The following is a 27,009-nucleotide window of genomic DNA, read 5'->3' as shown; positions in this document are numbered from 1 at the left end:
TTGCATTGCCTTGCTATCAAATGCATTTGTTGATATGTACTGTATTTATTGGTCCTTTAAACTCCATCTAAAATATCACTAACCTATTTAAAACTTAACATATTTTAAAAAGGGGAGAGTTTACCATCACTTTAACATTTTACATCCAAAGGGCAGATAACGCTTATCAGAATGAATTAACATGCACAAAAAAAACGAACTGTTTACTGCTATAAGGAATTAAAAGTTCCAAAACCCGATGTGCGCATAGCTGGGGACAAACGTGCACTAACTCAACCGCCGTAAACCAGCTGAAGCATGAAAGAACTATAGTAAGACTAAAGGGACTTGCTCTAACCCAACACTCGTAAACCCAAAGTGCGCAACACCGATGCGCTTAAACCCAAGGCCGATGTGCGAAAATTCAAACTAAGCGTGCCAAAAAAAGCTGATGAGCAAAACAACAAGGGGAATGAGATTTCTATCCCAGACCCATATATATTTGCAAAAATATATACAAACTAAAAAGTACCCATAACATAGCTATCGAGTTTCTAAATGTTGTGCTGAAGTGAATAAGTGTTAAAACACTGTGTGCTAGATCATAAATGAAATATAGTGAGAAAACTATTAATTATATGCCAGTCAAAAAGCAGAATAAGCGAGGAGCTTATATCAGACAATAACCATTTAAAATATACAGAAATATTTTTATTAAAGGAAAGAAGAGCACTGCTCTTGTTCTCGTCTCGTGGATATGTCTATATATTACAATATATTTGGTATTATCTAATACAATCTAACAATTAATTCTCTTGAGGCTAACAAAAAATATTCTAGTTTGAATTATACCTTTTACCACTAATATCACACAGTATTCCATATAAATCAACGGTATAGCATTGTATATAGCAAAAATACTGTTTGCTCTCATGGATGTAGACAGAGCAACTAATTACATAAACTTTAATAACTAACGTTGTCCCAGGGATTATCTACAAATATGTATTATATCGGAGTGTCTAAATGATACTTACCAATAGACACTTGTCCACCAGCAAATAAGCAGCAGACATCCAAACCAGTACTGAAACATATCAGCAGAGGTTAAGGATTAGAAGTATATTGTAGATCCATAAAGCGCTGTGCTTTGAGGGGAAACTGGGCCTCAATATAGCCTGAAAACTCCTCTCTCTGAAGAATCAAACGCATTCTTCAACCACCTCCAGCGGTATGTGTGAGGTGCAAGGGCTTTTATAGGGCTATTGGGGTTTGGGAATCTTTACCTTCTCCTAGTGGTAGAGAAGAATAATTCCCAGGAGTAGGGATTCATGTTCTCTCACCACCTGTATGAGAGAAACTAAACACTTTTCTTCTACAAGATACGACGAGTCCACGGATTTCATCCTTACTTGTGGGATATTATCCTCCTGCTAACAGGAAGTGGCAAAGAGCACCACAGCAGAGCTGTATATATAGCTCCTCCCTTCCCCTCCACCTCCAGTCATTCTCTTTGCCTGTGTTATACTAGGAAGAGGTAAAGCGAGGTGTTAGTTTTATTTTCTTCAATCAAGAAGTTTTTTTATTTTAAATGGTACCGGTGTGTACTGTTTTACTCAGGGGGTTATGGAAGAAGATTTCTGCCCTGAGGTTGATGATCTTAGCAGCTGTAACTAAGATCCACGCTGGTTCCCACAGACTTCTGAAGGTAATAGAGGAGACATCTTCAGTGTGGAGACCGATTTCATTCTACAAGCAGAATTAAAGGGATACTAAACCCAATTTTTTTCTTTCATGATTCAGATAGAGCATGAGATTTTAAGCACCTTTCTAATTTACTCCTATTATCAATTTTTCTTTGTTCTCATGCTATCTTGATTTGAAAAAGCAGTACTGTAAGCTTTAGAGCCGGATCATTTTTTGTTCAGTACCTGGGTAGCACTTGCTGATTTGTGGCTAAATGCAGCAAACCAATCAGCAAGCTCTATCCAGGTACTGAACTAAAAATGGGCCGGCTCCCACCCTTTCATTACTGCTTTCTCAAATCAAGATAACATGAGAACAAAGATAAATTGATAATAGGAGTAAATTACAAAGTTGCAATCTACATCCCAGGAGTAGAGAACTGGGAAGCGGATTTTCTAAGCCAACAGACTTTTCATCCGGGGGAGTGGGAACTCCACCCGGAGGTATTTGCCTCATTGATTCTCCGATGGGGCAAACCGGAATTGGATCTGATGGCATCTCGACAGAATGCCAAGCTTCCAAGATACAGATCCAGGTCGAGGGATCCCCAGGCCGAACTGATAGATGCCTTGGCAGTGCCTTGTGTAAAGTCTATTTCAACTATGTAAGTGGAACGCAACTGCAGATCAATTTTTGTTTTGTATCACCAGGGTTTTTGGGCTATTTAGGTGAGCATAGACCAGTAAACCTGTGGTGAATTAATATTAAGTTAGAGGTTCAATGCTGTTAGTACTATCACAACATGAATCCTTCTAAGCACAATATTTCCAATACTGTTAGACTGGCACAGTATGGAAAAAATAATGAAAAAATGATAGAAGAAAAATATGCTTCTAATTTAAAGAACTTGAGAGAACAAAAATTCTTTTTTAAGCTTACATTAAATAAACATGTAATGCAGGAGAGAGTTGGTTAATCCTTGTAAGAAGTAAGCTTGGTTTGCAAGAGATATACTTTTAACAAGTCACAGAGAATGCTTCAGTTGTCTTGTAGCTGCAACTTTGTAACTGTGTTTAGGAATTTGGCAAGATGCCCAGACTTGCAGTTGCAAAACCAAGTAACAGTTTTTATTTTGAAATAGTTAAATCCTCTTCAGTTCAAGCTTGAAACTTAAAGCTCAAAGTCTTGTTCTTAAAGCAGCATATATATTATGAAGTGAGAAAGGAGACATTGATTCCCCAGTATGAAATAGTGTGCAGAGTTATTTAGAAAACTGCAGTGCCTGTCAGCTCCAGTTAAATTAAGAGTGATGCTGTAAGTGTACAATAGCAATTCAGCAGTTAAGTTCTCAAATAGTATGCAAGGAATAAAATTAAGAGGTAACTTAGCTGTAAGTCCAAGGATGCAAACAGGATATTTCAGGGGATGTAATCCTTGTAGAAAATAGTACAGAGTAATCCAACCAAAGCAGTTGGTTTGAGAAAAACAATGCAGCTCAGAGACTGTGTGTAAGCTGTTACTCCTGCTAATGAAAATAACTAAGCACCTGTTTGCTGACAGGTGGAGCCTTAAGTAACATGAAAGTGAGAGAACCATGTGATGAGAAGTGAGAGAAGTAAAACATGAAATGGAATCCTGACACCTTGGTCGTTCAGCCTAGCTTATGTGTTTCCACCGTTTCCTCTCCTTCCACGCGTGATTGCTCGAATCAAGCAGGAGAGAGCTTCAGTGATCCTGATAGCGCCTGAGTGGCCACGCAGGACTTGGTATGCAGATCTAGTGGACATGTCCTCTCTACCACCGTGGAAACTTCCTTTGAGACAGGACCTTCTCATTCAAGGTCCTTTCCAACATCCAAATCTAGTTTCTCTGCAGCTGACTGCGTGGAGATTGAACGCTTGATTTTATCGAGATATGGCGTAAATATCTTTATTGGTGTGAATCCAAGGGCTACTCATGGAGTAAATTTAGGATTCCTAGGATTCTGTCTTTTCTCCAAGAAGGATTGGAGAAAGGCTTATCAGCTAGCTCTTTAAAGGGACAAATTTCTGCGTTGTCAATTTTGTTTAAAAAATGTTTGGCAGATGTGCCAGATGTTCAGTCTTTTTGTCAGGCTCTAACCAGAATTAAGCCTGTATTTAGACCAATTACTCCTCCCTGGAGTTTGAATTTAGTTCTTCTAGTTCTTCAAGGGGTTCCGTTTGAACCTTTGCATTCCATAGGTATAAAATTATTATCTTGGAAAGTTCTGTTTTTGGTTGCTATTTCTTCTGCTCGAAGAGTTTCTGAGCTTTCAGCATTACAGTGTGATTCTCCTTATCTCATATTTCATTCTGATAAGGTGGTTTTACGTACCAAACCTGGATTTCTTCCTAAGGTTGTTTCGAATAAGAATATTAATCAGGAAATTATTGTTCCTTCATTGTGTCCTAATCCTTCTAAGAAGGAGCGTCTGTTACATAACTTGGACGTGGTCCGTGCCTTAAAGTTTTACTTACAGGCAACTAAGGATTTCCATCAATCATCTTCTTTGTTTATTGTTTATTCTGGAAAGCGTAGGGGTCAGAAAGCTATGGCTACCTCTCTTTCTTTTTGGCTGAGAAGTATCATCCACCTGGCATATCAGAATGCTGGACAGCAGCCTCCTGACAGAATTACGGCTCATTCTACTAAGGCTGTGGCTTCCACATGGGCTTTTTAAAACGATGCATCTGTTGAACAGATTTGTAAGGCTGCGACTTGGTCGTCCCTTCATACTTTTTCCAAATTTTACAAATTTGATACTTTTGCTTCTTCTGAAGTTGTTTTTGGGAGGAAAGTTCTTCAAGTAGTGGTGCCTTCCGTTTAGGTTTCTGTCTTGTCCCTCCCTTTCATCCGTGTCCTGTTGCTTTGGTATTGTATCTCACAAGTAAGGATGAAATCCGTGGACTCGTCATATCTTGTAGAAGAAAAGGAAATTTATGCTTACCTGATAAATTGATTTCTTCTACGATACGACGAGTCCACGGCCCTTCCTGTCAATTTAAGACAGATTATATTTTTTATTATTTACAGCTTCAGTCACCTCTCCACCTTTTAGCTTTTCCTTTCTCTTCCTATAACCTTCGGTCGAATGACTGGAGGGGAAGGGAGGAGCTATATATACAGCTCTGCTGTGGTGCTCTTTGCCCCTTCCTGTTAGCAGGAGGATAATATCCCACAAGTAAGGATGAAATCCGTGGACTCGTCGTATCGTAGAAGATTTCAATTTATCAGGCAAGCATTAATTTCCTTTTAGTCCAAACCGGAGAAAAGCACTATATAAGTTGTTATTATTATTATTAAATGCCAGTTAACTATTATTAAAGAATCAAATTTACACCAGCCTTAAAAAATAATTGATTTTATTAAATGAAAAATATATTTAGATGAGTGGTGAGAAAATGAAGGTTTTATTCCAATCTACCTACACTATACTAATGTTTGTGTGTTTGTGCATGCAAAGGTATCTGAAGTCTCTTTGTTCATTTATGTTATTTTGTCCTTCCTACTGTTTGTTATTTATACAGCATATTTATAGCCACACCATGAAGACTGTCTCAGCCAATTGAATCCTAGTTTTATGTCTAAACGATACACTCAAGACAATTAGCCAGTTACCTGTAGGTTTCACCGTTATCCATGAAATTACATGTTACTGTTATTTCCTTTTCTATTAGCTGTTCTTTGATGCTAGACCATGCTGTTGTATGACTTTGGGATAAGGACATAACCTATGTGCATTCCTTTAAAGTTCCAGGAAAGGATATGACATTGTTATGGTAATTGTTGGGTTATTGTTGAAATGTTTTGTGAACTTGATTTTGAAAACACTAACTTACATTAGTTACAAAAAAAAATAAAACCTAGTATTAGAATTAATTCTAGACATTCTAGAAATATTTATTTGCTCAGGTTCACAATATAGTTATGTTAGCCCTTTGAGTGCTATGCACTTTCCCACCTGGGTGAGTTTAAAAAAAAAAATTAAATATATATTTCTCCAACATAGGTGTGTCCGGTCCACGGCGTCATCCTTACTTGTGGGATATTCTCTTCCCCAACAGGAAATGGCAAAGAGCCCAGCAAAGCTGGTCACATGATCCCTCCTAGGCTCCGCCTACCCCAGTCATTCTCTTTGCCGTTGTACAGGCAACATCTCCACAGAGATGGCTTAGAGTTTTTTAGTGTTTAACTGTAGTTTTTTATTATTCAATCAAGAGTTTGTTGTTTTAAAATAGTGCTGGTATGTACTATTTACTCTGAAACAGAAAAGAGATGAAGATTTCTGTTTGTATGAGGAAAATGATTTTAGCAACCGTCACTAAAATCCATGGCTGTTCCACACAGGACTGTTGAGAGGAATTAACTTCAGTTGGGGGAACAGTGAGCAGTCTTTTGCTGCTTGAGGTATGACACATTCTAACAAGACGATGTAATGCTGGAAGCTGTCATTTTCCCTATGGGATCCGGTAAGCCATTTTTATTCAGACAGTAAATAAGGGCTTCACAAGGGCTTATTAAGACTGTAGACATTTTCTGGGCTAAATCGATTCATATATTACACATATTTAGCCTTGAGGAATCATTTAATCTGGGTATTTTTGTTAAATAATATCGGCAGGCACTGTTTTAGACACCTTATTCTCTAGGGGCTTTCCCTAATCATAGGCAGAGCCTCATTTTCGCGCCGGTATTGCGCACTTGTTTTTGAGAAGCATGACATGCAGTCGCATGTGTGAGGAGCTCTGATACATAGAATAGACTTTCTGAAGGCGTCATTTGGTATCGTATTCCCCTTTGGGCTTGGTTGGGTCTCAGCAAAGCAGATACCAGGGACTGTAAAGGGGTTAAAGTTAAAAACGGCTCCGGTTCCGTTATTTTAAGGGTTAAAGCTTCCAAATTTGGTGTGCAATACTTTTAAGGCTTTAAGACACTGTGGTGAAATTTTGGTGAATTTTGAACAATTCCTTCATACTTTTTCGCAATTGCAGTAATAAAGTGTGTTCAGTTTAAAATTTAAAGTGACAGTAACGGTTTTATTTTAAAACGTTTTTTGTACTTTGTTATCAAGTTTATGCCTGTTTAACATGTCTGAACTACCAGATAGACTGTGTTCTGAATGTGGGGAAGCCAAGGTTCCTTCTCATTTAAATAAATGTGATTTATGTGACACTGAAAATGATGCCCAAGATGATTCCTCAAGTGAGGGGAGTAAGCATGGTACTGCATCATTCCCTCCTTCGTCTACACGAGTCTTGCCCACTCAGGAGGCCCCTAGTACATCTAGCGCGCCAATACTCCTTACTATGCAACAATTAACGGCTGTAATGGATAATTCTATCAAAAACATTTTAGCCAAAATGCCCACTTATCAGCGTAAGCGCGACTGCTCTGTTTTAGATACTGAAGAGCATGAGGACGCTGATGATAATGGTTCTGAAATGCCCCTACACCAGTCTGAGGGGGCCAGGGAGGTTTTGTCTGAGGGAGAAATTTCAGATTCAGGGAAAATTTCTCAACAAGCTGAACCCGATGTGATTACATTTAAATTTAAGTTGGAACATCTCCGCGCTCTGCTTAAGGAGGTATTATCCACTCTGGATGATTGTGAGAATTTGATCATCCCAGAGAAACTATGTAAAATGGACAAGTTCCTAGAGGTCCCGGGGCTCCCAGAAGCTTTTCCTATACCCAAGCGGGTGGCGGACATTGTAAATAAAGAATGGGAAAGGCCCGGTATACCTTTCGTCCCTCCCCCCATATTTAAAAAATTGTTTCCTATGGTCGACCCTAGAAAGGACTTATGGCAGACTGTCCCCAAGGTCGAGGGAGCGGTTTCTACTTTAAACAAACGCACCACTATACCCATAGAAGATAGTTGTGCTTTCAAAGATCCTATGGATAAAAAATTAGAAGGTTTGCTTAAAAAGATGTTTGTTCAGCAAGGTTACCTTCTACAACCAATTTCATGCATTGTCCCTGTCACTACAGCCGCGTGTTTCTGGTTCGATGAGCTAGTAAAGGCGATCGATAGTGATTCTCCTCCTTATGAGGAGATTATGGACAGAATCCGTGCTCTCAAATTGGCTAATTCTTTCACCCTAGACGCCACTTTGCAATTGGCTAGGTTAGCGGCGAAGAATTCTGGGTTTGCTATTGTGGCGCGTAGAGCGCTTTGGTTGAAATCTTGGTCAGCGGATGCGTCTTCCAAGAACAAACTCCTTAACATTCCTTTCAAGGGGAAAACGCTGTTTGGCCCTGACTTGAAAGAGATTATCTCTGATATCACTGGGGGTAAGGGCCACGCCCTTCCTCAGGATAGGTCTTTCAAGGCCAAAAATAAACCTAATTTTCGTCCCTTTCGTAGAAACGGACCAGCCCCAAGTGCTACGTCCTCTAAGCAAGAGGGTAATACTTCTCAAGCCAAGCCAGCCTGGAGACCAATGCAAGGCTGGAACAAGGGAAAGCAGGCCAAGAAACCTGCCACTGCTACCAAGACAGCATGAAATGTTGGCCCCCGATCCGGGACCGGATCTGGTGGGGGGCAGACTCTCTCTCTTCGCTCAGGCTTGGGCAAGAGATGTTCTGGATCCTTGGGCGCTAGAAATAGTCTCCCAAGGTTATCTTCTGGAATTCAAGGGGCTTCCCCCAAGGGGGAGGTTCCACAGGTCTCAATTGTCTTCAGACCACATAAAGAGACAGGCATTCTTACATTGTGTAGAAGACCTGTTAAAAATGGGAGTGATTCATCCTGTTCCATTAGGAGAACAAGGGATGGGGTTCTACTCCAATCTGTTCATAGTTCCCAAAAAAGAGGGAACGTTCAGACCAATCTTAGATCTCAAGATCTTAAACAAGTTTCTCAAGGTTCCATCGTTCAAAATGGAAACCATTCGAACAATTCTTCCTTCCATCCTGGAAGGTCAATTCATGACCACGGTGGATTTAAAGGATGCGTATCTACATATTCCTATCCACAAGGAACATCATCGGTTCCTAAGGTTCGCATTCCTGGACAAGCATTACCAGTTCGTGGCGCTTCCTTTCGGATTAGCCACTGCTCCAAGGATTTTCACAAAGGTACTAGGGTCCCTTCTAGCGGTGCTAAGACCAAGGGGCATTGCAGTAGTACCTTACTTGGACGACATTCTGATTCAAACGTCGTCCCTTCCTCAAGCAAAGGCTCACACGGACATAGTCCTGGCCTTTCTCAGATCTCACGGATGGAAAGTGAACGTGGAAAAGAGTTCTCTATCTCCGTCGACGAGGGTTCCCTTCTTGGGAACAATAATAGACTCCTTAGAAATGAGGATTTTTCTGACAGAGGCCAGAAAAACAAAACTTCTAAACTCTTGTCAAACACTTCATTCCGTTCCTCTTCCTTCCATAGCGCAGTGCATGGAAGTAATAGGTTTGATGGTAGCGGCAATGGACATAGTTCCTTTTGCGCGCATTCATCTAAGACCATTACAACTGTGCATGCTCAGTCAGTGGAATGGGGACTATACAGACTTGTCTCCGAAGATACAAGTAAATCAGAGGACCAGAGACTCACTCCGTTGGTGGCTGTCCCTGGACAACCTGTCACAAGGGATGACCTTCCGCAGACCAGAGTGGGTCATTGTCACGACCGACGCCAGTCTGATGGGCTGGGGCGCGGTCTGGGGATCCCTGAAAGCTCAGGGTCTTTGGTCTCGGGAAGAATCTCTTCTACCGATAAATATTCTGGAACTGAGAGCGATATTCAATGCTCTCAAGGCTTGGCCTCAGCTAGCAAAGGCCAAGTTCATACGGTTTCAATCAGACAACATGACGACTGTTGCGTACATCAACCATCAGGGGGGAACAAGGAGTTCCCTGGCGATGGAAGAAGTGACCAAAATCATTCAATGGGCGGAGACTCACTCCTGCCACCTGTCTGCAATCCACATCCCAGGAGTGGAAAATTGGGAAGCGGATTTTCTGAGTCGTCAGACATTACATCCGGGGGAGTGGGAACTCCATCCGGAAATCTTTGCCCAAATTACTCAACTGTGGGGCATTCCAGACATGGATCTGATGGCCTCTCGGCAGAACTTCAAGGTTCCTTGCTACGGGTCCAGATCCAGGGATCCCAAGGCGACTCTAGTAGATGCACTAGTAGCACCTTGGACCTTCAAACTAGCTTATGTATTCCCGCCGTTTCTTCTCATCCCCAGGCTGGTAGCCAGGATCAATCAGGAGAGGGCGTCGGTGATCTTGATAGCTCCTGCGTGGCCACGCAGGACTTGGTATGCAGATCTGGTGAATATGTCATCGGCTCCACCATGGAAGCTACCTTTGAGACGAGACCTTCTTGTTCAAGGTCCGTTCGAACATCCGAATCTGGTCTCACTCCAGCTGACTGCTTGGAGATTGAACGCTTGATCTTATCAAAACGAGGGTTCTCAGATTCTGTTATTGATACTCTTGTTCAGGCCAGAAAGCCTGTAACTAGAAAAATTTACCACAAAATATGGAAAAAATATATCTGTTGGTGTGAATCTAAAGGATTCCCTTGGGACAAGGTAAAGATTCCTAAGATTCTATCCTTTCTTCAAGAAGGATTGGAGAAAGGATTATCTGCTAGTTCCTTGAAGGGACAGATGTCTGCCTTGTCTGTGTTACTTCACAAAAAACTGGCAGCTGTGCCAGATGTTCAAGCCTTTGTTCAGGCTCTGGTTAGAATCAAGCCTGTTTACAAACCTTTGACTCCTCCTTGGAGTCTCAACTTAGTTCTTTCAGTTCTTCAGGGGGTTCCGTTTGAACCCTTACATTCCGTTGATATTAAGTTATTATCTTGGAAAGTTTTGTTTTTGGTTGCAATTTCTTCTGCTAGAAGAGTTTCAGAATTATCTGCTCTGCAGTGTTCTCCTCCTTATCTGGTGTTCCATGCAGATAAGGTGGTTTTACGTACTAAACCTGGTTTTCTTCCAAAAGTTGTTTCTAACAAAAACATTAACCAGGAGATAGTCGTGCCTTCTTTGTGTCCGAAACCAGTTTCGAAGAAGGAACGTTTGTTGCACAATTTGGATGTTGTTCGCGCTCTAAAATTCTATTTAGATGCTACAAAGGATTTTAGACAAACATCTTCCTTGTTTGTTGTTTATTCTGGTAAAAGGAGAGGTCAAAAAGCAACTTCTACCTCTCTCTCTTTTTGGATTAAAAGCATCATCAGATTGGCTTACGAGACTGCCGGACGGCAGCCTCCTGAGAGAATCACAGCTCATTCCACTAGGGCTGTGGCTTCCACATGGGCCTTCAAGAACGAGGCTTCTGTTGATCAGATATGTAGGGCAGCGACTTGGTCTTCACTGCACACTTTTACCAAATTTTACAAGTTTGATACTTTTGCTTCTTCTGAGGCTATTTTTGGGAGAAAGGTTTTGCAAGCCGTGGTGCCTTCCATTTAGGTGACCTGATTTGCTCCCTCCCTTCATCCGTGTCCTAAAGCTTTGGTATTGGTTCCCACAAGTAAGGATGACGCCGTGGACCGGACACACCTATGTTGGAGAAAACAGAATTTATGTTTACCTGATAAATTACTTTCTCCAACGGTGTGTCCGGTCCACGGCCCGCCCTGGTTTTTTAATCAGGTCTGATATTTTATTTTCTTTAACTACAGTCACCACGGTATCATATGGTTTCTCCTATGCAAATATTCCTCCTTAACGTCGGTCGAATGACTGGGGTAGGCGGAGCCTAGGAGGGATCATGTGACCAGCTTTGCTGGGCTCTTTGCCATTTCCTGTTGGGGAAGAGAATATCCCACAAGTAAGGATGACGCCGTGGACCGGACACACCGTTGGAGAAAGTAATTTATCAGGTAAACATAAATTCTGTTTTTTCTTCTTAAACGGGAAGAGTACACAGCTGCATGCATTACTTTTGGGAAATACAGAACCTGGCCACCAGGAGGAGGCAAAGACACCCCAGCCAAAAGGGTTAAATACCTTCTCCACTTCTCCTGGGGAAGCGTTGGCCTCTGAGGCTTCAGGGTTCCCAGCTTCAGGGTCTTTCGTTGATCCAACGAGGGATGATTTTGCCTTCCGTTATAGGCTGGCACATCTTTGTGTTCTTTTAAGGCACGTTTTGGCGATGTTAGAGGATCCCAGTCCTAGAGGGCCGAGAGATCCGAGGTCTTAGATGCTAAATGGAAAATTGGATGTGACGTTTGGGGATGAAGCCAATCTCCTTAACGTCTCTGTTTTATTTTTTCTTTATGTTTTGGTTCCAGTTCTGAGCTTGAGTGAATGGGGCCTCTGATCGACTGGTCCTGTTGGTGTTCTCATTCACCTTGGGCGTTCACCCGATGGATGCTGCCTTCCTTTTATTTTTTGATCCGGATGGATGTGTTTAATTTGTTTTTCTTAAGCTCATGTCTGTTAGATTTTCGTTTTTGAGAACGTTCTTCTCTGGAACCAATACTTGCGATTTTGTGGTCGCGTGGGCATTTCCACTGAATTTGCAATTTTTTTTGAATAATAGAATAATGTATTCTAGTTAATTTATCGATCCTTCGGGTTGAATTTTCTTGGACCTTGGGCAGTTCTGGAGTGTCCTTATACCAGGCAGGTACTGGTCGGAAGCTTTTCTGCTGTTACCTGGGTTCATGTCACCCTTGTGGTGCTGATTTAATCCTGTCAGATTCTGAATATCACTTGGCCTATTGCTATGGACTCCGGGCTTGAATCCTATTCAAAGTATGAGGCCTAGTGTTTAGTTACAACACCTCTGAATGGAGGGATGTGAGTGCCGATCTAAGGTTGGCTTTTTCTGGCTTTTCGCCTGGGATAAGGATCTGTTTTTGCAGACGTCGTCATGGTTCTTTCAAGGCCCTTGGGGACTCAGAACCGTAGTTTCCATTCCTTTGGAGTTGGGAGATGTGAGTGACCTATGTGGTCTGGTGTTCAGAGTGGTGAACAATTTGCATCTTCACTCTTCCAGATGCTGACTCTTTAGCCTATTAATAATTTTCTTGTGGTGGTGGAGTCTCCTTACTTCCTTCCCGCCTTGGGTGGGTCATCTGGTCTGGAAGCGCGGGCATGTCCTTCTTCCTTTGCTCAGATTTGCATTACTCTAAAAGGTGGAGTACAGGGGTTCCCTGCCTTCTGTGGGAAGCTGTGTGGCTTCCAGCTTTTACCCTGTTACATGGTTTTTTTGTTTTTTTTTGGAAGATCAATCCTACAAGGATCTTGGGCTGTTCACCATGGGCTTCGACATTCGGGTGTTATCTGCGTCCTCGTTGCAAATCTAGCCTTGGGGCTTAACAGTGAAGAGTCAAGGTTGGTTGCATACGGTCGCCCTTTTGAGGTCAGGTAGTTGACCATTTATCCTCGATGTTCTGTTAGGGGCTTCAGGGTGCTTTACGTTTAACTCTCTGGGATGGCAAGTATGGTCCAGGGTTCACATTCACATTTGGGTGTTGGTTGCTACCTTTGCCAGTGTGTTACACATAGTTTCGCTTGTCTACAAGCTTTTTCCTTGCGATCCAAGAGCACTGAGTGCCGAATTCTTAAACTGTTCAGGAGTTCTTTCAGACTCTTGGGTTTAAGGCTGTTGCTAGACTGCCAAGTCTACCGACTTTAGATGGTGGCAGCCTAGGGTTCCTCGGGAAGTTAGATCTTTCAATCGATTTCATTTTTCGAGGACTCTGACCTAGGTCCATGTCTCTCCTGGATGGGTGTGGACGGTTCGGTCTCACCTTGGGCGTTTGTGGTCCCGCATGCCTCTTTCAGAGGAGGCGGGGCTCTGTTTCTCATGGGAGATGCCTATCTACATGTGGCTTAGGTTCTAGGTCTCACTGACGGGTCCCTACTGGTCTTCTGGTGCATTTGATGTTCCTTGTAGACTCCAAGTATCTTTCAACTGGGTTGGCGATATGGTCTCTAGTCTCGCCTCTATGGTAGGGTGGTTTCCGTTGCTTTAGTCCCTTTCTCCTAGGTGGAGGATGGGTTCTTCTGGTTTGGAGTTACCTTACTATCTGTGGGTTCTTGTTTTTTTGCTTTGTAAGGGTTTTTCCCTTCTTGCGTTTTCAGAATCCTGGAAAGGGAGATGTGGCGTATTACCTGGTTCCACCGCTCCTGCAGCGGGAGGCTGGAGGTTTGAACCCTCTCGGGGCTCCTGTTAAATGTTGAATCTGATATATAGATGCTGGGGGTCTAAGAGCCCTCTTCCCTTGGGAAGTGTTCCTCTTGGGGAAGACAGCAGTGTAGGGGGTCTCGTACCCCAGCACAATGTCTATCCTAACTCACGGTAGTATACCGCTTGTAGTAGCGGTCAGAGTTCTACTCGGGGGCTTTGTTCCTCGTTGACCCATCCTTTTTTCTTCCAGAGTCGGTCCTCCCCTTTGATGTCCTCCTCTTTTCTACTGGCGTCTGGTGCTGGGAGGGGATGCTCCTTGGAGCCCGGTATTCGGAGGGCTGTTGTTAAGTCTTTTGAAGGTTTGCAGTTTGAAACCAGCTACAGCTATTGCACTTTGAATGTGTGCTAGCATGCTTTAAAGCCTTTTCGGTGGTTTGGGTTTCATGATTAAGCTGAGCCAGCTTTCCTACCTGCAAGCTGGTCATTGAGAGTTCCTGTTTAGACGGTTTGGTGTTCTTTTGGAGAACTCTTTACTAACTGCTGGGATAGTTATCCTATTTCTGCTCTCTCTGCCTAGCCTGCAGGTTTCGATCTGATACGAGACAACAGGGAACTCATGTCTTTCTGGAGTACCTTATGGTATGGTACTGGGTCAGGGATATGAGGGTGTCCCTCAAGTCCCTTTTGGGACGTGTTTCCCTGTGTATGGATCTCTTTTTTTTTTTTTTTTTTTTATAAGGTCCTTGTGTTTCTAGGGAGTTCATCTCCCTGGGCGCTACTATCGTCGGACAAACATATGTTTGTTGAGCCGTGTGAAATGATCCTTTGGATTTCTTCTGGGAATCATTTCTCCCTGTTGGGGGCAGGTAGCGGTCCTTGTCTTTCGGCCCGGTACCTTCATGGGAGTTGAGAGCCGCAGGGCTGACTCCTCGGAGGCTGTTTGTGCTCGACAGACTCTGGGACTGAGTGGTCTCTAGCTCGGCTTTTGTGGCGGTGTAACTAATGTGCAGTTACCTGGGTTTGGGTTTTCATCCGTGTCGTCTATATTTTTAACGGGTGTCGGGTAATTTCAAGCTGTGGTGCCTTTCAAAGGAACTGCCTTTTGTACCGACCCGTTGTTTGCATTCAGTGTCCTCTAGCTTGGGTATTCTTTTCCCAAAAGTAATGAATGCAGCTGTTTAAGAAGAAAAACATTAATTATGCTTACCTGAAAAAAAAAATTTCTTCTGAAGGGAAGAGTCCACAGCTCCCGCCCGTGTTTTTATCTATGAGGCTGCTGTAATTTTTTGTTCTTCTAGCACCTTTTTTCACCCTGATATTTCTCCTACTGTTCCTTGTTCCCTTGGCAGAATGACTGGGGGATGACGGAAGTGGGGGAGGTATTTAAGCCTTTTGGCTGGGATGTCTTTGCCTCCTCCTGGTGGCCAGGTTCTTATTTCCCAAAATTAATGAATGCAGCTGTGGACTCTTCACATTGGAAGAAAATAAAATTATCAGGTAAGCATAATTTGTTCTTTTAACTTTTTTTTTTCCAGGTCCCAAGACTTATACAGTTGGAAAGGTTAGATGATTACCTTTCTAACGCTGGGTCTGTACCTGCTTAGATGCCTGAGATACAGGCTTCTAAGCACCATGCCCCCTTTCCCTATAATTGTCATTGTGATTTTTCAATAAAGTTGGGTGGAGACGTCATCACGTCATTGCTTGTGACGTCGCCGTGCCAAACGTGAAGCCCCGTCTATGCCTGTCACTATACAGGCCTGATCGCTGTGGTAGGAGCGGGTGGAAGCCCCCAGATCTCCCTCACCGCACCTGACTGAGACAATTTGCGACGGCTCAGAGCCGTCGTTAGCACTCAAGGGGTTAAACATAAATTCCTTTTTTGTATTAAACGATCCTCTTCATTAGTCCCTAATGTCCAGTAAGCCTTACAAGCCTTATGTTAGTAACTGGGAAAAGGTGTAGATAGTCCTTTTCCCTTGTAGTCAACAGTAATTCAATAATAATTAAAATGTTCTTAAAATAAAATAATTATGTAATTAATTAATAACATTACTCCTAATGTATTTATTTTCAACAGGTGGATTCACAAACTGCAACAATCCTAATAGTAATCAGACTGCAGATGCTTTTAATATTTTCCAAAATCAAAGAAGCCAAGTGGGAAATTTATGTTCTGAATGTGGAAAATGTTTTACCAAGAAATCACATTTAATTGATCATCTCAAAATTCATACAGGAGATAAACCATTTTCATGTTCTGTATGTGGGAAATGTTTTACCAGAAAATCTAAACTTATTAGTCATCAGAAAATCCACACAGGAGAGAAAGCATTTTCATGTTTTGTATGTGGGAAATGTTTTACCCAGAAAGCATATCTTGTAGACCATCTGAGAATTCATACAGGAGAGAAACCATTTTCGTGTTCTGAATGTGGAAAATGTTTTACTTGCAAATCACAACTTTTAAGACATCAGAAGATACATACAGGAGAAAGGAAATTTGCATGTTCTGATTGTGGGAAATATTTTAGTCAGAAATCACATCTTATTGATCATCTGAAAATTCATACAGGAGAAAGGGCATTTTCATGTTCTGAATGTGGGAAATGCTTCACCTTGAAATCAAATCTTATTGTTCATATGAAAATTCATACAGGAGTAAGGGAATTTTCATGTTATGAATGTGGGAAATGTTTTACAAAGAAATCAACTCTTAGTACTCATCAGAAAATTCATAAAGGAGAAAAGGAATTTTCATGCTCTGAATGTGGGAAATGTTATATTCAGATGTCTTCTCTTATCACTCATCAGAAAATTCATATTAAAGAGAAAACACATTCTGATTGTGGGACATCAGATCTTAACCTCATGTTGTAGTCATTATCCACACAGTGCCTAGACATTTTATTTCATTATAGTGGGGGGGGGGGGGGGGTGACCACATGTGTTCGGCAATGCTGGAGGAATACCCAAGTTACAGAGCTAGATAGAGGATCAGTCAGCTTCCTTTAAAAAGCCTAGAAATCACCAAGATCTACTGTTTGCATGACTATGGACTGTTCTTCCAAATGGCATATAACTTGGCGAAATAAAGTTTAACCACAATTACAAAAAATAAAATAAGGGGGCGTGTCCAGGCAGCGACTGAAATGGCCGCATAAATTAGAAGCTTGTAGAGAAGTCTAGGATCCTAGTCATAGATCTGGAGACATATGCAGCATCCATACTAAATCTTCAAAGCTATGAATACTTTGTGTTAGAGTACAAGCCTCTATATATTTGGATGCATCCATGACCTAAGAGCTCCGTACTGCGCAGACAGGATCTAAGCGGCTTCTATCTATATAGATCTTGACACCCTCCCCCGGGTTAAGCAGGTCCACACCAACTGCTATATTACCATATATATCTCAAGTGTATGACTCAATATGGAGGACTTATGATCACTTATACAGACCCTACTCGAGAACTTAGAAACGAAAATGGATAACATGTTTGCCTATCTTACTGCATCATGTTGATCTATGTGCAAGGGCCACACGTTATTGTGCAGAGAGAGATTGATCCTATAATTAACAGGGAAACGCATATCCCACTGGGACTGCAAAGAGCGGTAAAGAGTTCACTTGAACCGACAATGGTGATATGTGGTAAGACCCCTGGAACTCCTCACCAAGCGCATGATGAAAATCATGTAGGACTATTTACAGCTAATACTTCAGGAGGCTGGTGGACAACGGATTGGGCCTACCACCCATGCGATCACTTGGGGGAGGGCCAAAAAAGCTGTGATCACCACTTCAGTGTCTAAGTTCCTAACGAAAAATACCCTCACACACAAGGGTGAAAACCTAATTGGAAGTGTGTGACGGTTTAGAGAGCACCACGATCGCTACCATAGCAGACAGACCTACCATTACATATCTAGCAGCTCGCAGATCCCTACACATGCTCCAGCCTAAACCTCACAACAAGTGATCCACTACCATCACAGAAAAGGCAAGCAAGTATAAGTCACAACCATCTGAGGGGATGTCAATAATTCTCTTCATGTTTGTGCACAGAATTGTCTGAAATCTTAATTTGCAGAAAGACTTTAGAATGGTGAACTTCTCCCTACATTACTACCACAGGCAATACTCATCAGACTACACCCAGAGGAGAGATAGATGTCTGGTGTCAAAATACACTACCATAGAACATTGCTTTTTATACACTATATGTGGCAGTTAATGTATTATTCCCAGTTTAGTTTAGGAATTCACCCAAATACTTTGAGATGTGGGATTGCATGGTCACCTTACCGTGCCTGCTGAGGATAGTTTACACCTTGTACCTTTTTTTTGTGCATGAGCTGTTTTGTGTAAATGTTTGTGTTGCTGTGAACATATATAACTATCTATGTTGTTCTGGTGTCCTCCATATATGCATCAGTGGCAAGACAGACTAGCCACCAGACAGGTTTTCACACTAATACCTCAATATACAAAGCTTTTTCAAAGATTAAGCTATCACTTTAGCTTCACTTAATTCCACTCTAGCAGGCTCTAAACTAAATGAATCTCCTTTATGTATTGGATAGTCCCCTTTTTTATTGTTGAGTACACCTTGTGGATGCAAATCCTAATTCATGCTTATAAAATAAGCATTAAAAAATGTTTAACAATCTGCTGTCATCAGCTCACTTTACAATCATTATGAGCATATTTATTATATAATGGGTCTTCCCTCCACTTGTCTGAATAGATTGGGAGTTCTTGAATATGCAACATTTTTATATAATATTGCTCAGTTTTTCACTGACAATCTGCTCACTCCGTATTACAGCCTGCATTTAACATTATATTATCTTAACCATACTATATTAAAGGGCAAGTCAACCAAAAAATATTATTACTTATTTAGATTAGTTAACCCTTTTTACAGCCAACTGTAGCCCAATTTTCATCTTAATAAACTTTGCAAGTAAATACACTTACTAGTTCTCCAGCCGTTTTGAAATCGCTGCCTGACCCCTCCTTTCCCTGACTTCTCCCAAAGTGAATTTACAGCTTCCACTACAGGATCCTGTGTGTTCCCATGTTTCCCACATGCGCAACGTGCCGTTTTCGTGAAGAGGATAATGATGTATTTGGGACCAGTATTCCAGCACTGTATATTGCACAGATGCTTTTTAGGCAAACTCAGAGATTCCCACCTGCTGTTGAAACCTAAGTTCCTGCTTTGCTCATCACAAGTGTAGAGCTTTGTGCCTTCTCACAGACCCCCCTCTGATCTCTGCCTCCCACCTGTGTGCGCTGTACCCTTCCTAAGTGGCATTGATTGCAGCAAATTGCTGTAGCTGGTATCGGCTCTCACAGCACTACAGTGATGAAAAGCAGCGCCTGTGATTTCCCGGCTGATTGCATCGATTAGATAGAAGGGAAAAGGCTGTGTGAGCCACTGTCACCAAAAAGTAAAGTGTCAGTCCGTAGCACTGAATATATAGAAGAGATAATTAATGAGGTTGCTTTCTTATTCCAATCTAAATCTATTACAGCTAAATAAAGATCAAGAAGGCATTTAAATTAAAGGGACATGAAACCCAAACATTTTCTTTCATGATTCAGATAGATGATGCAATTTTAAACAACTTCCAAATTCTTGCTATTATTTAATTTGCTTGCTTCTCTTGTTATCCTTTGCTGAAATATTTATTTAGGCAAGCTCAGAAGCAGCAAAGAACCTAGATTCTCGCTGCAGATTGGTGGATGCATATATATATATATATATATATATATATATATACAGATTGTCATTGTCTCACCCATGTGTTCAGTTAGAAACCATTAGTGCATTGCTGCTCATTCAACAAATGATTCAAAGAGAATGTAACAAATTAGATAATAGAAGTAAATTAGAAAGTTGTTTAAAATTGTATTCTCTATCTAAATCATGAAAGAAAATTTTTGGGTTTCATGTCCCTTTAAGGAAACAGCGCATTGACAGGTCACTGTCACAATCTACAAGCTAGGAAATGTAATTTATTTTCATCGATACAGCTACTTACATAAAACCATAAAAACATCTCCTCCTGTAATATACTGTTATTTATGTTGTCTTCATTTTATTAACAGTTTAATTAGCGCTACAGCAAAAAACAAGTATTGAGCTGCCGTCAACATGCTGTAAAGTTTCACTGTTGTATTGTACATCCTAACTCGTCTGTATTAGAATCATATGACATTTACTTGATCTTTATTTAGCTGTAATATATTAATTAATAAGGTTGCTTTCTTATTCCAATCCTAATATATTACAGCTAAATAAAGCTCAAGTAAATGTCATATGTGACTGACTCTTTACATTTTACTTTTTGGTGAGGGTGGCTCACACATCCTTTCCCCCTCTATATGATTGATGCAATCAGCCAGTATATCACAGACACTACTTTTAATCACTGTAGTGCTGTGAGAGCTGATGCCACCTACAGCAATTTGCTGCAATCAATGCCACTTAGGAAGGGTACAGAGCACAGAGGTGGGAGGCAGAGATCAGAAAGGGGTCTGTGAGAAGGTACAAAGCTCTACACTTGTGAAGAGCAAAGCAGGAACTTAGGTTTCAACAGCAGGTGGGAATCTCTGAGTTTGCCTAGAAAGCATCTGTGCAATATTCAGTGCTGGAATGCTGGTCACAAGTACATAATTATCCTCTTCACGAAAATGGTGCATTCTGCATGTGGGAAACATGGGAATGTACAGGATCGACACGGATCCTGTAGTGGAAGCTGTAAATTCACTTTGGGAGAAGTCAGGGAAAGAAGGGATCAGACGGCCATTTCAAAACAGCTGGAGGAGAACTAGTAAGTGTGTTTACTTGCAAAGTTTATTTAGATAAAAATTGGGCTACAGTTGACTGTAAAAATCATTAATTAGCTAATTAAATAAATAATAATAATTTTTGGTCTGACTTGCCCTTTAACATAATAATTCTATCCATATTATAAACATAAGTTTCCATATTATATACTAGTTAAACTATTCTATTTCACCAGAGGTCTAAGAGTGACCATATGTATCATTATTGTACCTCCCCTGTACTATATGTTTTAATAAGGGTCCAAGAGGGGCCACATATATTTTAGGAGGTATACTTATCCTACTTAAAATGAGATTTCATAGCTATATGTTTATTGGCATTGAAAAAAATTGATATTCTAACTTACTAAATATTATCTTGATGTGTACTTAGAAACAATATATATATATATATATATATATATATATATATATATATATATATATATATATGATCACTATTATGATAGTGCAACTTGGGTTACCACCCTAAGAAATACCTCTGTTGGTTTAAGGGTTAATAACATTTCAAATGGCTCTTTTAAAAAAGAGGTTCCTGAATTATAAGGACACTGGAAAGATTTGTGTTACTGTAATTGTGATTTTAAGATGTCTGGTACCAATTTATCAACATGTTATCATTCTTCGCATCTATTTGATTGACTGTATTATATTCGTTTATTATTGTTGTCAATAGACAAATGTTATCTTTTGTCAATGCTAAAAATCTCAGTAAAAGATTATTAAAACCAAAAAAAAAAAATAAGATCTAAGCAAAGATTAAAAAAAAAACACTAAGTTGTGATGTTGTCTCTAGGCACTTATGATAGGTAATCCAAAATGTGTAAGCAAACCCAAGACGACTTGTTTTAAATCCAATAAGTCCCTCTTTTAAATAAAATGTGTTTTTATTTGAGTAGAGGTTCATGGGAGCCACATGTACAATCCAAGGTTATACAATTATAATCAAAGACCCTTATTTATATGAGTCTAAACCCTTCTTTGAAATGTAGGTACTGTTGAGGGCATTATAGTCAGGTAATCACAGAGGTGACCGCTTCTGTAGCTGAAATTTAAATTGAAAAGTTGTATAGTTGTACATTGAGCCCCAAAAAGCCCTTTTCTGGATTTGGATAGCTATATCTGGTTACAGAATGCAGCATAAATGCTTAATTGACTGTTCTATAGCTACTCACTGTTTGCATGAAATGCATTGTACTAAAATGTAACGGAAATACTATTTTTGGTTCTTTTGAATATTGATTAGTTCTTTACCACCTACGCTTATTTTACAAATGTCAACTAATAAAATTATAGATCCACAAACATTTTGACTATAGTGTTTCGAAAAATAACATCACATGCTATTGTTTCCAACCTAGTGATAAAAAATATCCATTATTGTTTTCTAATGGTAGTGAGAGTCTACAAAATCCATTTTAACATATATATTTCATCTCCTGGTCACCAGGAGGAGGCAAAGACACCCTAACCAGAGCATTTAACTATCCTTCTTACCTCCCCTTCCCTCCCAGTAGTTTTTTGTGTTGTCTAGGAGGTAGGCAGAGATAGTGGTGCTCTGCAAAAATGTTCTTAAAAGCATTCCCTTAATGGATAGTTCCTAGAAGAGAGAGTAGGGGAGTACTCTGCAGTCCTTCTAATGCCTCATAGTTTGAGTGTTGGTCTAAGCAGACCTGTGGTCACAGAGAAGTTCCCTAGCCTCCTCCTGTTGACCATGCAGTACTCCGGTTTTCTGGCTGTTTCTGTGACAAGACTGCAGCATGTAAGTAACGTTTTCTTTTTCCCTACATACAGGCTGTTAATATGTGCAGAGGATAATCTATCTTTTATTATGTACTTTGGAGATATGGCTTTCTTCTCCTACAGTATGGCTAGTGCCTGTTCTAGTTAGAAGTGAAGTATAGTGTTACAACTGTGAATTTATGCTTGAGTCCTTTATTATGTTTGAGACATATCAGCCTATGGCTCATGACCTGAGCTCAGTAGCATTACTTGCCGCTCTCTTTCGCAAGCATAGATTATGTCTCTGATCTTGCGACTTTGCTATCAGGCTGGGTTCTATTACACAGGCACAATTACTGGCATGGGGAGGAGTTTTTCTTTCCCGCCGCAAGGTGCATTTGGCGCATGCTCTGTTCAGAAAATAAATATTTTCAGACCCAAGACTAGGACTCCCATCATTTTTCCAGTCTCCTCCATATTAGCTGACATAATTTCTAAGGAATGGGACACACCTGGAGTTCTTTTTTTCACATTGCCTTCCTTTTAGAAGTTATTTCCTGTTCCGATGCTCAACTGGAGCTCTGGAACACGGTTCGTAAGGTAGATGGGGCTAGCTCTAGTTTAGCAAAAAGAACCACCATTCCACTGGAGGATAGCACATCCTGTAAGGACCCTATGGATAGGAAACTTGAAGGATATTTGAGGAGGGTCTATGTTCAAGGAAGTCTGCTCTTCCAGCCAGGTGTGACTCTATCGGAGTTGATTTCGGACTAATTTCCCTTGGAGGAGAGCCAAGAACGAATCCAGGCTCTCAAAACGGTTAAGTGTGTATCAATACCAGCCTTGCAGTATTAACAAGGAGGACTCTGTGGTTGAAATATTGGTCCGCTGACATGGTTTCAAAATCTAGATTGCTCTCTTTGTCTTTTAAGGGTAAAACTTTATTCTGTCCAGGTTTGGACTCTTATTATCTCTACCGTCATTGGGGCAAATTATTTTTTCTTCCCCAGGATAAGAAGGCTAGATAGAAGGGTAGGACAATGGGTCCTTTCCTCAGAATACATTGCAAAGAAACTGTTGAACCAAATCTTAGTCGTCCAGAGGTACCTGGAATTCAGACTGTCTGGAATAAGAACAAACAATCCAAAAAGTAAGACACCTGAAGTCTGCATGAAGGGATGCCCCCCGATCCGGAGTCCACTCTAGTAGGGGGCAGGCTAAATCTGTTTCAGGTGGTTTGGGACAGATCCATCCAGGACCCTTGAGTTCAAGAGATCGTTTCTCATGAGTACATAACATTTTTCCGTTTATCGGCCTCCAATAGGCAGATTTCTCTTGGCCTGTGTATTAAACGGGCCACAAAAAAGGTTGTTTTTATTCAGTGCATCTCAGATCTTCAGAAAATGGGGATGATCATCTCTGTCCCTTCGCACTAGTTGGGAATAGGTTCTTCTTGTTCTGCAAGGAAAATTCATGGCTACGGTGGATTCACAGAGATCATTACAAATACCTAAGATTTGACTTTCTGGACCAGCATCTCCATTTGTCTTTCTGGACCACCATCTTCAGTACATGGCCCTGCCTTTCGAGTTGGCCATAGCTCCAAGAATCTTTAGGAAAGTGTTGGGGGCTCTTCTAGCAATAGTATGGTTGCAGGGTATTGCAGTAGCTCCCTACTTAGATGATATATTGGTTCAAGCTCCATCTTTTCTTTTAGCGAGTTGTCACACAGAGAAGTTACTTTGGTTTCTTTGGACTCATAGTTCAAAGGTAAATCTAGAAAAATGTTCTCGTGCCGCGCACGTGTCTAAATGTGTTGGGGGTATTCATAGACTCCATTGTTATGAAGATCTATCACGCAGATCAACGCAAGGCCAAGCTCCAAACTGCAAGTCAGGCACTTAAGTCCAATCCACGCCCCTTCAGTGGAAGTAGTGGTCCTTTTAGTAGCAGCATTGGATGCAATGCCATTTGCTTGCTTTCCTTTGCAACCTCTACAGTTATGCACGCTAAGCCAATGTAATGAAGACCATTTGGATCTAACTCCAGTGATACATCTAGACTCAGCCACCAGAGAATCTCTGTCTTGGTGACTGTCTCCTAAATACTTAGATCTAGGGATGCGTATCCTCCGTCCTTTATGGGAGATTTGAGCCTGAGAGCTCAGGGAATCTGGTCCCCTCAGGAAGTGTTCCAACCCATAAATATTCTTGAATTGAGACATTTTAAATGCTTTGCTTGCTGGGCCTCAGTTGGGTTCCGTCCATGCTATTTGACTTCAGTCTGACAATGTCACAGCAGTGGCATATGTCAATCATCAGGGGGGACCCACCGTTCTCTTGCAATGAGAGAAGTGTCTCACATTCTCTAATGGGTGGAATATCATTAGTGTTTTCATTCAGCTATTCACATCCGGTAGTGGAGACAGACCATATTAACCAGGAGATTGTAGTTCCCTCCTTGTTTCCTAATCCTAAATCAGCCAAGGAAAGATTGTTGCACAATTTGGATGTAGTTAGGGCTTTAAAGGTTTACCTACATGCTGCCAATGAGTTTCTACATCAAGTTTGTTTGTCCTTTTCTCTGGCAAGCACAAGGTCCAGAAGGCTACCTTATCCTCTTGGTTAAGAAATATTATTTGCATGGCTTATTTGGGGGCAGGTCATCAACTTCTAGCACGTATAACGGCTCATTCCACTCGTTTGATTTCCACTTCCTCTGCTTTTCAGAATGAGGCTTCATTAGAACAGATCTGTAAAGCTGATATCTGGTCTTCTTTCCATACTTTCACAAGAATCTATCAGTATGATGCGTTTGCCTCGGCGGAAGCATCTTGTGGTAGGAAAGTTTTTCTACCAACTAGGTAACTGCATCGCTTATCATCCCGCTCTTCTCTTTTGTGGACTCAACAGCTTAAGTATTGATTTCCATATGTTAGAATGGATTTTGTGTACTCTCCCTATCGTTAGAAAGAAGACAAAGTTTATGTTTACCTGATTAAAAAAAAAATTTCTTGGTATAGCGAGTCCATGAACCTGCCCTTTTTTCTGTGTCTGCAGTTTTAGTTGCACCACTTCACCCCTGCTATCTCTGTTGCTCTCCCTATCCTCAGATATGAACAACTGGGAGGGAAGGGGAAGTAGGAGAGATAGTTAAATGTTCTGGTTAGGGTGTGTCTGCCTCCTCCTGGTGGCTAGGTGATGCCATTCATATATGTTAGAATGGATTTTTTGGACTCTTACTACCAAGAAAGAAAAGAATTTCAGGTAAGTGTAAATTTAGTTTCTTCACACTGCTATTTTCTGACATCATGATGTATACACAGTTTCTCACTGAACAATTATGTCCAGTAGTGCTTAAATGTGAGCATCATCTAAGCTAAAAAAAAAAAAAAAAAAAAAAAGCTCTGCACAGGGTGTGAAATGGTTCAGCATTGAAGGGGTTACACATGTTCTGTCGAACCAAGTGTCACTGGGATAATAACTTCCCTTGTGTATTTATTTGGATATAAAATACCCATATAAATGGTGCATGTAGTTGTATAAGCTGAATATTATATATCTGTTACTAAATATTACCCTTATTACTGAATGTAATGTGTATTCATGTTCTTATATAGTTGTGACTACTGTAGTTATTGTGTTTGATAGATTAAACCTGTTTACTTGATATTGACCATACAGAAAATACTGATTATATTAAAGTATTCTTTTATACAGCTACACAAATATGAGGACACACAGATTTGTGACTAATTACTATGTACTACTATGTATTATAGCCCCTGCTGGTACCTTTATCTTACCTGCAGGACTGCCCACTGGTTAAAGCTTTTTCTTTCTAATGACAGTGAGAGTCCACAAATTCATTCATTACTGTTGGTAATACAACAGGTTGAATATATATACTGGCGCTACTGTACTAGCAGGGATACTGACCAAAGAATTTATATAGCAAATGCTGGATACAATCGATAATAAAAATAATAAATATGGCACATAGATCTAAAAAGCAATAGGTTGCGGCTCTCTAAGACAAAAATACAATATTGTTGATTAACTTTATTTAATAGAATTGATCATACAAATAAAAAATGTGTCAACACATACATAAAAACACATAGAATAAAATATTGGGATGTCCACTCTTAAAACATTAATATATGCCAAGCTTGGATATAAATATAGTCCAGTGCACTATGGCACTCAAATGGTGTGAAAGTCATCTTAGTTTAAAAAAATGGGTTAAAATAGCCGTTAATACTACCCAAACAATGTCTATGGATAATTCTTTAGTAAACGCTCAAATGGCTCTCTTATCAGCCAGAGTTTACCTGTGCACAACATGACTTTGCTGTGATCTTCGTCCGCTCCTGCTGCTCTTACTGACTCAGAGTACAATACACTCACAACTCAGGTCAGCCTCCGTGTCCTCCTGACTCTGACGTCCGCAGGCCGGGCTGAAAATCTCACGTGATAGAAATTTCAGCTAATACGTCAGCCCACAGAGGGAATCCCCGGTATGACGATAGCGATGCCTCTGGTGTTTCCGGACTTTGATTTAATAATCAAAGAAATCATGTGCTCAGTCTTAAGCAGAGTCTAATGTATTGCAGCTCCTCCCCTAACATGGGCTTTTT

The 27,009-nt window shown here is 40.8% G+C and overlaps 1 protein-coding gene across 1 annotated transcript in view; it reads left to right on the top strand.

Annotated features, from left to right (window-relative positions):
- The window catches only part of LOC128657000 (zinc finger protein 391-like), a 132,036-nt gene extending 113,269 nt beyond the window's left edge, over positions 1 to 18,767 (top strand). Inside the window, exon 7 of the mRNA XM_053711215.1 lies at positions 15,869 to 18,767. Coding sequence (XP_053567190.1) covers positions 15,869 to 16,668 — 800 coding nt within the window. The 3' untranslated portion in view covers positions 16,669 to 18,767. The remainder of the gene's footprint in view (positions 1 to 15,868) is intronic.
- The last annotated feature ends 8,242 nt before the right edge of the window (positions 18,768 to 27,009 follow it).

Source organism: Bombina bombina, chromosome 4 (assembly GCF_027579735.1).
Source record: "Bombina bombina isolate aBomBom1 chromosome 4, aBomBom1.pri, whole genome shotgun sequence".
Lineage (NCBI taxonomy): Eukaryota > Metazoa > Chordata > Amphibia > Anura > Bombinatoridae > Bombina > Bombina bombina.
The sequence above is the reverse complement of the archived record's forward strand: the minus strand, read 5'-3'. Positions and strand labels throughout refer to the sequence as shown.